Source organism: Lampetra planeri, chromosome 2 (genome assembly GCF_965212315.1).
Source record: "Lampetra planeri chromosome 2, kcLamPlan1.2.h2, whole genome shotgun sequence".
Taxonomy (NCBI): Eukaryota; Metazoa; Chordata; class Hyperoartia; order Petromyzontiformes; family Petromyzontidae; genus Lampetra; species Lampetra planeri.
In genome coordinates, this window is record NC_136108.1 from 34,043,268 (window position 1) to 34,056,650 (window position 13,383).

The following is a 13,383-nucleotide window of genomic DNA, read 5'->3' on the forward strand; positions in this document are numbered from 1 at the left end:
CAGGAGCGCATCTGAGAGCGCCGCGCGATGCGGTGGCCGTCTTTGTTCGATGGCCAGCAGCCAAAAGCCGCCGGTGCTGCTGCGAGGATGACCGGAGTGTCGCGTGATGGCTTCGAGCTTATTGATGAGATCAGCGAGGCGTTTGGATTCATTTGGCATGCACTTTACGCGTAATTAGTTCGAACTCGTAAGTAATGAGTGTGATCTTGTAAATCTCTCATCTCTATCTCGTTTGCATCTCTCATCCATCTCACCGCATCTCTGTGTTTGTCGATATTTATCTTCGAACACGAGATCCATATCCCGTGCCGATATTTATTTTGTCATCTCTCTCAGGATTTCAAAATTGTGAAAGGCCGGGCCCCCGAAATAATGTGTCTGCTTAGGGTGCCCCTCTCCCCCTCCCCCCTCAATGGATGAGTAAAACATTGTTCACGTTTGGAGAAATCCCATATCGATCCGGTAATTATTTATCCATCGATCAGGTAATTCTTCATCCACAGCAGCTGTGATTTGGCACCGAATATGAATTCGCAAGCGGCGGCAGCAGCAGAAGCTGCGTGCCGGCTAATTCACTTATCTGCAGTTTCGTTTTGCGCCGATTCTCGACAATCTGCTCCAAAGAAAGAGTTCTTCGGCATTAACGCGACGACCACTGACGCAACAATGCCGACGGAGTCGTCAGCTGAAGCAACACCGGCACGTGCGTTGCTCGGCCGCTCCCTCCACCCCTTGCCAACCGCCTGCCCCTCAGGGTCAGGCGGTGCGGCCTCTGAAGAGTTGACGCCGAGAGAGTGCAAGGAGCGATTCCTTTCGTGAGAACGCGAAGCATCTTCTTGGTTCTCTCACCTGAGGACGGCTGCTTGCGTTGTGGCCGAAACGTCGTGAGAATTATTTTATTATGTTTTATTTTGATTATTTTATTATTTCCCTTCTACGTGACTTTACCGAAAGAACCAAGAAGACGAATCCCTGCAGTCACGAAAGCTTTAAAAGCGAAGCACTTCAGGCTGGCTGAAACCTCCCCCCTAGAGTTGAAGGCTCGGAGAGGCACTCCGCACCGACCTGACGGAGGCAATCGCCCCTCCACTGTCGACTGCTGCTCAACGTGCGCTCCCTGCGGGGTCATCGAACTTGTGAAATGCAGCCGCAGCGTTTGGACCGGGGGTCTCCTCGTGGAGGAATGAGAAGGTAAATGTGCAGACCTCTGCAATTTACTTAAAATATTTTTTTTATTACTTTTGAAGAGCTGCACTTTAGTCATTGGACTCTTTTTCAGGAGGGTCTTGCTGCTACATTGGGTGGGGTGGGGGGTGTTTCAAGATGCTTTCAGACAATTAACAACGAGTGATTGTTATATAAACAGGATGAAACCGGAGCAGCCACAGAAAACCCACGCGTGCGAGGGGGCAACACTCTATCCCCGTACGGATGGAAACTGATGGCGATTAGTCCACTCGCTGTACCGCCTTCTCCTGGCGGGCGAGGGTATGGCACCTCGACGCCCACGGGAAAGGAAGCTCACACCATCCGCGCGGTCATCCACCAACCCTCGCTGGATTATGCACGTGGCCAGGATTGCAAGTCCAGCTCGCCACTAACCGTTACACCGCGTCAGCATCCTTGGCGCTCACGGTCATCGTCAAACTCTTCTGTCTTTCGTTTGTTGTTCTTCCCCGCACCTCCGATTAGCACGGTTGGCTGCGTACGATGCGAAAGAAGTTCAACGCAAGTTCAGCATCTTTTCGAGGCGACGTGTCCTGCCCAAACCCGCTTCGGCGGCTTACGCGATGCAACGAACTTGCGCACATTCTCAAATCCACTTTGCTCTGCTTTCTGTCTCTCAGTGCGATTCGACGGAGTGAACCCCTCCACGCATATTTGTGCAATTTCCAGCTATTGTTTATTTTTTATATTTTAAAAATGTGCCTTTTGCCAAGTTTGCGAGCCACATGTCACAGTCGAGAACGTACAGCAATGTAACACACTTCAGACACGTTGGTAATAGCATATAGACTAGAGGAATTCAATATATGAATACTCTAAGCGTCCACGTCAATAAGTAACTTTCTAGCAGCTATGCCCCCGAATGATTACACAGTCGGTTAATAAGAATGCATTTTTTTTATGCACGTCAACACCACCACTTCGCACTGATTATTGATGCTGCGTTGACCAAAATCACCTGGAATGTGCCACGATCTCTTCAGTTTCTTGAGAGCTAAGCAGGTTTTGAGCCTGGACAGCACTCGGATGGGCCTGCGTCGTTTAGAGGGAGCCCTCCTTACCGATAGGGTGCCTCGAACGCCTCCCTTTGTTCAGCAAGCCGCCTTCTGCTGGTGAGACCACAGGAGATTGAAACCCGCCGAGGGTTTGTTAGATGGAGCAATTGGCAATTGGTTGATGGCCTTAAATATATTTAATTGTAATCAACGCGGAGGTGCAAAACGCAGAGGAATTAATGTATTCCATGACCCGTAATGCTGCACTTACAGCACATGAGTTCGTGAAAACACCGTAATTTAGAGGGGGTTTGTCAGGTTTTTGGTTCTTTGCCATGCATTAGCGACGTACATTTCGCCTTGATGGCGGTATTAGTTGTGTTCAACGTGACACGAAACACGTGACAGGGCCGGCCTATGAGAATGCTACCATCACCCACCTTCGACGGAGGAGGAGGAAGATTCGAAGATTTACACAAAATCTCTCCTGAAGCCCTCTCGTCGTGGCTAGCAGACCTCGACATTGGCATTTATCTCCTGAACATAGCGCAGACACATGCAGTATAGACGAGTACTGCATTAAGGATGAAATATAAACTCGAAAACTGTGTTTTCATTGTGACAAACCCACGCATAACAAGCCAGACGCCCTACAGCTCCGTAGCCACTAATGGCATTTTAATTTTGAGCGCGTCGCCTTGAATGAGAAATTTGTATTTTTTAATTACTATTTTTATTTTACCAGGTAAGGCCCACTGAGCCAAATAGCTCTTTTCCAGAAGCGACTTGGGCACACATAATAGTTCAACGAAGTGGCTTAGCATGTGGACATTTCTATCAACCAAATATTCTTAACGAATGTTGATTTTAAATGTGGAGGGGATTTCACGCGATCACGGGGGGGAACATGCAAACTCCAAATTTACGAGTGTCAGCGTCGGGATCGAACCCACGAACTCCTGCATACGAGGCGAGGTAGGTAACATCTCGCCACCGTGTTGAGAAAACTAGATACACATTCCAAGTGCAGCAGCGACGCAAAACTTTGATCCGACAGATCAGTTAAAACGGAGCGGTTGTTGCCTCGGTCCCTGGCTTCCCCGCCGTCTTTAATCAAATCCGTGCCCGGTATACAGCTCAATGTTTTTTTTTTGTTTCACGAGGCACCAACAATGACTCAGATCTTTGTGTGACGGTGCTGGCACCCCCTGCGATTTGATGCTGCCATGGGGATGAGCAGAGAAGGGGGGGTGGGGAGAGATGGCGAGGAGGGCGCTCATGAAGAGGAAAAAAAGAGGCGGTAGCGGATTGCAGAGTCAAGTTACGAATACAAATAGGCAGCGCGGGTGGGTGGTGGGGATATCTGCCCTGTAGCGTGAGTATGTCGGTGTATGCGAGCTCTGAAGTTATTCATTCGAGCACCGAGCAACGGCACCCTTCACATGCCCGTGGCACGAAAACAGCGCGTGGATTAAACGCAGCGGCAAGCGACGTCACGTGTCCCACCGCCACTTATCCCACGTGGCCATTTCATGATGCGCCTCCGACACCCACGCGGTGTACGGAGTGTCAGAGTCGTCGTCTGGAGGTGGTCACGTGTCGTGTCTGAACTTTTGCACGTGTCCCCAGCGAGTCGGATATGTAACGTTGCGCCGTATTTTAATTTACGGCGGGGTTATGTTTTGTTGCCTGGCTTACGCGTCTTTGGCAGCGGATTCACATTAGGAACTACGTGGAAATGTAAATAGAGTTTGGGAATTTTTCAAACGTTTTGCCGAAATCCAATCGGTCAGTAATTGAAAAAAAATCTGGATCGGTAAAATATAATTCCGGGCATGCTCAGAATCAGAATGTATATTTATACTGGAGGAATCCGATTGTATATAAAGCTCTTTTTAACAGATTTCCGTGCTGATTTGGGCACTGGGACAGTTCGTAGGACTCGTAGTTGGTGCACGATGAACGGAAGGTTGGAAATCGTTCCTCTCTGTGGTACTTAACCTCACGTGAATTCGTGTTAAATTATCATTCAATGTTTTGTCCAGATTGGTAAAACAAACAATGACAACATTGTGCAATTCAATCGTCTCGACATTTATCCACCAGCAACTCCGAGTAGCACCGGTTGGCTACGTGCGGTGCGCAAGAAGTGCAACATACATCACATGCATAGATTGTCGCCCTGGCCAGGGAGGCAACGCTGTTGTTCCACGAGTCTCAACGGGTTTATTCCATCTCCTGGTTAAATAAAGGATATTGACCGATTGACTATAGTGAATAGGCGGGTGGGTTGGGTGGGACGGGTAAGCAGCTTCCATCTCAGCCTGCGCTTTGTAAGCTGTGCATAGTCTCTGCGCCCATGGGGGGGGGGGGGGCGGGTTTGTATGAATCTGGTGCAAAAGAGAAGACGAAAAAAAATCTCCCAGAGCGAGCCAAATCCCTGACTGCCCCCGTGCTGCGCCGCGTCCCCTTGATGTAGTTCCGTTAATTATGAGGAAGGCGACTGGGGCGATGGACGAAGCGTTTTGCTGGAATAACAGGGCCTCTCGCCCGAGACCCGGTTAGTTATATATATATCACAAGGTATCGCTTTGTTCTCATGCCCTAAGAAGTGGGGGCGTGGGGGGTGGGGAACGGCTCTGTCGAAAATATTTATTCAAATATATTTTATTAAAAAAGAATTAAACGTCTAACAATTTTTTGGGACAGGAATAAGTTGGGTGGGCGAAGTGAATCGGTTTCGCCGTGGTCAAAGGCCCCCTGGAGAGTCCAGACGGATGTCTGCGTGCTGCAACGGTGCCACGGTCAGCGCACGCGACTTGCGAGCCACGAGTTGCCGAGCTGATCTCCCGGCGTGGCAGTTAAAACATTGGGGCGAGTTTCTTAACTCGCCCGCGCGCCCGCCACACACCCAGGGCCTCTGTCCATCCAGGCAGTGTACGTGGGAACTCCACCGTCCGTTGATCGGCAGATGGGGTAAAGTGTCGGTACTCGCAACTCGTCAAAGACATCCGGCCGGCGTGGGAGACGAGGCCAAAATAACCTCTGCACGAGGCTCTCTCTCTCTCGAGAGAGAGAGAGAGAGCTCCCTCCAGTGGAGACCCTTTCACCAGCAGTGGCGTGAGCAGGCAATTGCAGGGCTGCACCTTTGCCGATATCGCACAGGACACAACAGAGAGCATGCATGATCGCGTGTGCGTGTGTGTGTCAAGTTGCCACCTAAGAAGTAAAAAACATAGCCTCATTGTGATTATTGGACGTTTTCCAGGCAGGTGAATGTAGTTCTTGCATGTTTGTCAAGAGTACCACAGCCGGCAGTTACAACACTTCTCGACTGGTTAATTTTTTTTAGATCAGTGGAAACAAGAAGATGCTCGGTGTATTCGGCACTTTGCTTCGTTCATCATTTCGTAATTTTTTTTTTATTAAATTAACATTTTTAAACTTTGCTTTATGTAAACCCCTACCTCTCGCTCGCTCTCTCGCTCACTCTCTCGTTCACTCTCTCGCTCACTCTCTCGCTTCTATTGGTATTCTTTTGTTGTTGTTGTTGCTGTTTTGCATTTTTTCTCGGTTACTTTTTTTCCTGAACGCGCTATCGCTGTCAATCCACGAGGGGAGGAGGACGTTGACGATCGATATTCGTGCGGGAATCGGCGCGACACAAACGCCGTGCACGACGTATCGTTCGCTATCACGTCAGGCGAAAGCAGCTCTCTCTCTCTCTGATGTGACTGTCTTTTGGGCTCACCGTCTTCTCACAATGCCCTTGCGTTTCGCCTCCAAAATGTGTGGTAAGCGTTATAGTTTGTTATAGGATGGTTTTTATGGGATAACAAAAAAAACCGTTATAGTGCGCTATCTGATGTTTTTATGGGATTCACAGCAAAACCAGTGGTGCCACGCATTTTCACAAAACCCTTTCCATCTTATTCCAGTTGGAAAGGGCTGGCTAAGTGCTTTCGTTGCGAATGTCAAACGGATATCAAAACGTCAAACCGACTTCCCTTCGCTCCTCATCGGACCGTGGGTGAATCCGGGCCTGGCCGTACAACCAGAAAACTCGGCACGACCGCAAACCCCTCACCCCATACCCCTACTCATCATCATCACAGTGGCTAGGAGATGTTAACAACTTCGCCTGGTACACAGGAGGTCGTGGGTTCGATCCCGACTCTAATGCCTGCTGTATATTTGGAGTTTGCGTGTCTCTCTCTCTCTCATCATCATCACGGTGGCTATGAGATTTTAACAACCTCGCCTGATATGCAGGAGGTCGTGGGTTCGATCCCAACCCTGACGCCTGCTGCTGTGTATTTGTATGTTCTTTTTCCCCGTGGTCAAGTGGATTTTTCTCCGGGTCCTACGGTTTTTCCCTCCACATTTAGAATCAACGTCACGCGTTGCAAAGTATTCGGCTGCTGCTATAAATGTCCACGTGATGATAAGCCACCTCGTTGAGCCATCGTGTGTGGCCAGGTCACTTCTGAAAAAGATCTGTGCAGCTCAGTGGACCTTTAAAAACACGTGTGTTGAGTTACTCGCCCTGCCCCGTGGCGTCGTGGTCACGACCTCGATCGGCACGGTCATGGTTGGTGCCGCACGCAGCTGGAGGACTCGGTGAGGGTGGAGGTGGCGCTGTCGCAGCAGCAGCAGCGGCAGCAGGAGCAGCAGCAGCAACAGCAGCAGCGGCAGCAGCAGCAACAGCAGCAGCAACAGCAGCAGGAGCACGCGGCCGCCGCCATGCTGGAGATGGGCACCAGCCTGCTGAGTCAGACGGCCGAGCAGACGCGCAAGCTCACCCACATGGAGACACAGGTGGGGGGGGGGCTCACCCACGTGGAGACACAGGTGGGGGGGGGGGGGCTCACCCACGTGGAGACACAGGTGGGGGGGGGGGGGCTCACCCACATGGAGACACAGGTGGGTGACTAACGGTGACTAAGGGTGACTACGGTTGATTAAGGGTGACTAAGGGTGACTAAGGGTGACTACGGGTGACTAAGGGTGACCGCGCGTCGCGCCGTGGCAGGTGCTGAACCAGACGTCGCGGCTGGAGATCCAGCTGCTGGAGAACTCGCTGTCCACCCACAAGCTGGAGAAGCAGCTGCTGCTGCAGACCCAGGACATCGGACGCCTAGCGCAGAAGAACAAGTGAGGAGGCCGCCGCGTCGCACCGCGCGGCCGTCGGGTCGAGACGATTGCCGGCAGCTCCTCAGTGGCGCGACCGCCGTGGGTACAGGGAGGGTCCGGACTCCCCCCCCCCCCCAACTTGTTTAGCCGTGGCCGAGAGACGCCGCCAACACGCGTCGTGCGTGTGACCCCCCTACCCTGCCCCCCACCCCTGGCCCCCCTCCTCTGCCCCCCCGCCCCTACCCCCTTCCCCTGGCCCCCCCTGCCCACTCCCCCACCCCTGGCCCCCTCTACTGGCCCCCTCCCCCCCTCCTCTGCCCCCCCCTCCCCTGCTCCCCCTCACCTGCCCACTCCCCTGCCCACTCCCCTCCCTCCGTCCCCTGCCCCCCTCTCTTTCTCCCCTGCCCACTCCTCCCTCCCCTGCCCCCCTCCGCTGCCCGCAGGGAGCTGGAGGTGCGGCTGTGGGAGCTGGGTGACAAGCACCACGCGGAGCTGCGCGCTCTGCGCGAGGAGAAGGCCGAGCTGGAGCGACTGGTGGGGAGGCAGAGCCAGGCGGTGGGCGCGCTCGAGCGCCAGCTCGGAGCCGCCACCGCCAACAACTCGAGGCTGCAGCGGCAGCAGCAGGAGCTGACGGAGAGCGTGCGCTCCCTGCTCGCCCTGCTGCCGCAGTACGCGCAGGGTGAGCGGCGCACGCGACGGCGTCACCCGGGCGCCGTGCGCGCCGTGCCGCCACTGCCGCTACAGCAGCCGCTGAAATCCACGGCCACTGCAGCCGCTACGGCCACTGCCACCTGGAGCCACCATCACCACAGTCACCACCACTACAGTCACTGTCACTACAGCCACCATCACCACAGCCACCGTCACTACAGCCACTGCAGCCACCATCACCACAGTCACCACCACTATAGCCAGTGTCACTACAGCCACCATCACCACAGTCACCACCACTACAGCCACTGTCACTACAGTCACCACCACTACAGCCACCATCACCACTACCACAGTCACCACCACTACAGCCACCATCACCACAGTCACCACCACTACAACCACTGTCACTACAGTCACTACAGTCACTGCAGCGACTGTCACCACAGTCACCATCACCACAGTCACCATGACCATCGCCACTACATCAACAGCCACTTACATCTACCTTCATCACAGCCACTACAACCACAATCACCACCTCTACGACAACCACCGTCACCACCTCCACTACAACCGCCATCACCACAGCCACTACAACCGCCATCACCACAGCCACTGCTTACCGTTGGCGTCATCTGTGGGGTCGCCCTCTTGTTGAGGTCGCTGCCAATGCCGAATCTGACGTGTGAAGCTTGCTGGGTGGCAGGCCGATGGCTCGTTCTCTTGGGCGTGGGTTCTTCTTCTTTGGCTGACGCTCCAGTGGCTCCACCATGAGACTCGATCCACCCGGCGACGCCTCTTGCCCAAGCCCCCGTAACTTTTGTTCACAGTCTAAACTTTTGAGTTCACACAAAATTATACGCAGTCCGTGCGAGACGTGTGATGAGACGGGTTTGAGAACAAGATCCTGATAAGGTCTCACCCGCAATAATGTTTGGCTTAATTTAAAGCAGCGTCTTAATTGTATAATTATATCCCCGCAACGCAATACTTTAATTGAGGGCGCTATATCTTAGGAGGCGAGGAGTCCGAGTGCGCGTGTGTGTTCTTTTAATATCCTGTCGGCAAAATGAAATTGTTTCCACCGGCCCTCACTCGTATGCCCGGGCTTAAGAGCAACACTTGCGCCCAGAGAACTTTACACCTCGCACAAACACGAATGTAATGCGCGTGTAAGCGTGCAACGAATCCACGTTGAGCCACTCGTACAATTTGATAAAAAAACACCCCAGCCTCACCGCCACAGATTGAATGTCATCTTGTCCAGTACAACCCAAGCAACGTTTCTCCCACCCACTCGGGCGAGAGGCCATAACCCAAAGCAGCCACGTCGCTTTCCCCTCCCGTATATATATATGTGTTTTGGCAGCCGACTTGTAACCGACACGAGTTATATCGCGCGCATTCTTTTCGACGCTGCATCTTCCAACGCGGAGAGATTACTCCGAGTTGTTATCGCGCAAACCCAGCGGCCCTTCTCATGCGGCGTCGTGTGCGATTGGCGTGGGCCCTGGGCTCAAGGAGGGGGCCTCTGTGACGTTTCCCTTCGGCGTCCAGGGCCCCTTCAGCCCCAACGGGGTCGGGTGCAGTTGCACCGCCTGTGCGCTTTCCGTCATCTCGACGCCACGCTGTGAAGTGGGAACTCGGTTTCTTTTTGGGTGGCGAGCGGCTCGAGCGAGGAGGTGTGGGGTCTGGGGGGTGTTTGGTACAACGCAGCGTTCCGGCTAAAGTTGGCAGATGCTGCTCGATCAGGATCCCAGTGAGTGGCGAAGGATTCAAGATCATCACGTAGGACCCCGTATGTGATGTATGTTGAACTGCTTTCGCACCGTGCGTAGCTAACCGTGCTGATCGGAGGTGCAAGGGGAAGGACAACAAACTCGTGATACGCACGCCGGAGACATCGTGTTGACTGTGAAGAAGAGTGGGCGACGATGGTTTTTATTTATTTTATTTTGCCAGGTCCGGCCCACTGAGCTACGTAGCTCTTTTTGAGAAACCACCTGGCCACAAATGATAGCTCAACCAAGTGGCTTATCACGATGTGGATTTTTTTTGTAGCAGCCCAACAAAAATGATAAAAGATGATGGTTGGTGGACGAGACCGGCGACAGAATGGCAGCCATGGTAGTACGTCCACAGTTGAGATGGAGCATCGAAATATCGGCTCGTGCACAGGAGCCAAATGGGTTGTTGCAACACGGCACGTGGTGGCCTTTACCTAGCAGTGGATAGATCATGACTAATGTTGATGACAACACAATGAATCGGGAGAGCATTTGGCGCTGAGAGAATTGTGAGAGAACACACAAAAACCCCACTGTGATATTTATATTACAGCAAAGTGCTCATAAACGCAGTAATTGTACACCAAATGGGAAAAGAGCAATTGGCCTCCAATGTATTTACATTTGCGGTGGAAGATTAAACACACAGATACAAAAGCAGGTGAACCACAACTGGCAATCTTTCGGTCTCATTATATTCGCGCAAGCGAATCAAGCGGCTCGTTCAGTTGAGAGGCACGGGCTTGGACAAAAGTAGCCGCTGTCACGCCCGAGTTGGGTGGGAAAAAAATTAACCCGTTAAAGCAAAGTTTTTCACTATAAATTCTTTATATGCGTGGCATCGGTTTTATTTTATTATTCATTTCTGTTTTTCTTGAGTAAGAGTTTCATTTTTATCACATTGGTATTTTAAATTAAATATGAAAAAAAAATTCCTAAAAAGTGGAAAATTTTGGGAAACATTTTTCACGAAAATAAATTGTCACGCACAACGAGTCTGTGTGCAAAATGTCAGCTCGATTGGATCACGGGAAGTGGGTTAAAAAACGACCGAAAGATTTGCACGGTCGTAAGCACGCAAGCAAGCAAGCAAGTGAACTTAATATAAAGGATTTAAAAACAAAACAAAACGAACGGCCGAGTTGTTGCGTGCCGAGGGCTGTCAGCGTCACCGCGACTTCTCGTCCGCATTGGCACGGCAGAGAGAGTGGCCGCGTTAGGCAGCTTGGGGCCCACGTGGAGCGCGAATCCATGGGCCACGCGAACTCCGCTCGTCCTCGCCACTCAGCCATCGAACAAAGACGGCGGCCACAGCGTCGCGCGCTTTCGGATGCGCTTCCGTGGCCGTCTGGAACGCTCTTCCTTCTCGATATTAGCAAGCCACTGGAGCCGTGCACTTTTAAATGTCGATTGAAAATGGCACTTCGTTAGAACTGCGTTTTGTGTTTAGTTTGTTGTCCTTCCCCCGCCTCTCCAATTAGCACGGTTGGCTATGTACGGCGCGAAAGAAGTTCAACGTACATACATACGGCAGAAACAAAAGGAACGCTCGCCAGGCAGTCGAGGCAACTGGGTATCCCCACTTTAGGTTAAGGTGCAGCCCTGCTATGGCTTGCTCACTCCACAGCTGGCTGAAGGGTGTCCGGTACAGGGAGTTGTACAGATATCCACTACGGAGGGTATCTTTGGCCTACTTTTTCACACTATCCACAGCAAAAGAAAAAAACACCATTGCGTATATTCTGCGAAAACGATTAAGACATTATATCATAAAAAACAAACCCCAATACATGTAAATGTAACGCTAATGTACCTTGCTAAATGTTTTAATTCGTACTTAGCAAATAAAGATTCGAATGTTACAATACAAACTTGGCCCGCCGGGTTGTTCAGTGGCAGAGCGAGCGGCTCGCAGTCGGGCGGTTGCGAGTTCAGTCCCTGAAGGAGCTCCCCACGTTGCGCAGCAAAACGTCGGACAACGCGGCGGTGCCGCCCGACGACACGTCGGGGGAGCCACAGTTGGAATCTGGTCCCCCATTTGGAACCCAAAAGCGTGGCATCAAACACACACACACCACACAGGTGCCCATGCCTTCACAATAGCAGCACTAACTTTGTGCTCAGTGAACCAATTGCTGCTCACTAGGGCTGTATTCTGCTTCTCGTGCCAGGCCACAAGACCAGACGCCTGTTGCCAAAGTATATATATATATATTTGTTGTTGCTTCATTTGCCAAGAACACTTTCCTACTGAAAAAAACTTCAATAAAAATAAAATGTTAACGTGTTAATTGGCCCTAAGCGGACTCCTCGCTGTTCGTAGATCTTTTCATTTTTTTGCTGGGAGATCCGGAAAGCGTGATACGGTTGTTTAAAACCACCCCGAGGACCATTGTGTGTTGTGAACAGCGTCAAAACCGCGAGCCAAAATCAAGCACCACTCTATCAAACCCACAAGTATGAATTAAAGTTCACCAGCCGATCGCTACGTTTCATGCGGTGGGGGGGGGGGTAAAGTATGGGTGCTCCAAACTCCTTCCAAGACTTTTGGCCAGCGTGTAGCAGTTGGTCAAATTCCCCTCCAGAGGAACTCTCTAGGGCTCTGTCTTAGTGGAGGCCAATCCAAAGTCACTGTTATATTTATCGTGGTGAGCATATATAAATATTTTAACTGAACTAAAACTAAAATATGTTTTTATTTTTCCAAGTAAGGCCCACTGAGGTATATAGCTCTTTTTCAGCAGCAACCTGGCCACAAATGATATCTCAACGAAGTGGCTTACCGCGTGGAAATGTAGCCAAATACTCTAAACACACGTTGATTCTAAATATCTCAGCGGGCCTTACCTGGCATAAATAAAAACTGTTTCGTTTTATTGTTTCGACGACAGCCGGTCGCTGGCGTTGGCCGTTTGCGCTTTGTCTGTGCCCTGCTCCCCGCTGGAGTCGGGCCACGTGACCCTCCTCCTCTTCCCTCTAAACAAGGTCACGCCACAGAGCTGCAGTACACCCGTGCCATATCGTTCACCCGTGCCACCACCCTCTTTGCCCCGCAGCCACAGAGAGCAGCCACGGAGGGTCAACGGGCGGGGACGATGAGGAGCTGGAGGAGGACGAGGAAGAGGCGGAGGATGGGAAGAAGCCCCCGTTCCGAGATTGCGCTCACGCTCGTCAAGCCGGAGTCACCAAGAGCGGAGTCTACGCCGTGCGGGCGTTCAACTCGAGCCAGCCCGTCAAGGCATGGCCACACCCCCCACCCCTTGCCCCCCCACCCGCACCCCACGGCCCCCTCCGTAACCCCCCCACCCCCCAATCTCGTCTTGGGATTGCCTAGCACGGAACCCTCCGTGTGTCCTTGGGGTGCAGAGTCAGGGCAGAGACCTCGGCGCAGAGAGAAGACGTTCGGCGTGGAGATGAACAGAATCAGAATCTTATCTTCAATATTTTCATAGCCCTTTAAAACCGAGGCGTTTTACAAGGGTTATGAGTGGTACAATGAGGGTAACTAAAGGTGATACGGTGAATAGGGAGGGGGTATGGGGAGGGAGGCTTCGTGGGTACGGGAATTACGGTGGGTACCTAGGGAT

General features: G+C 52.0%; 1 protein-coding gene across 1 annotated transcript in view; it reads left to right on the plus strand.

The window, feature by feature from the left end:
• Window positions 1-13,383, plus strand: part of LOC144732426 (angiopoietin-2-like) — a 43,743-nt gene that overhangs the window by 15,755 nt on the left and 14,605 nt on the right. Inside the window, exons 2-5 of the mRNA XM_078613915.1 lie at window positions 6,831-7,040; window positions 7,255-7,376; window positions 7,799-8,034; window positions 12,853-13,034. Coding sequence (XP_078470041.1) covers window positions 6,831-7,040; window positions 7,255-7,376; window positions 7,799-8,034; window positions 12,853-13,034 — 750 coding nt within the window. The remainder of the gene's footprint in view (window positions 1-6,830; window positions 7,041-7,254; window positions 7,377-7,798; window positions 8,035-12,852; window positions 13,035-13,383) is intronic.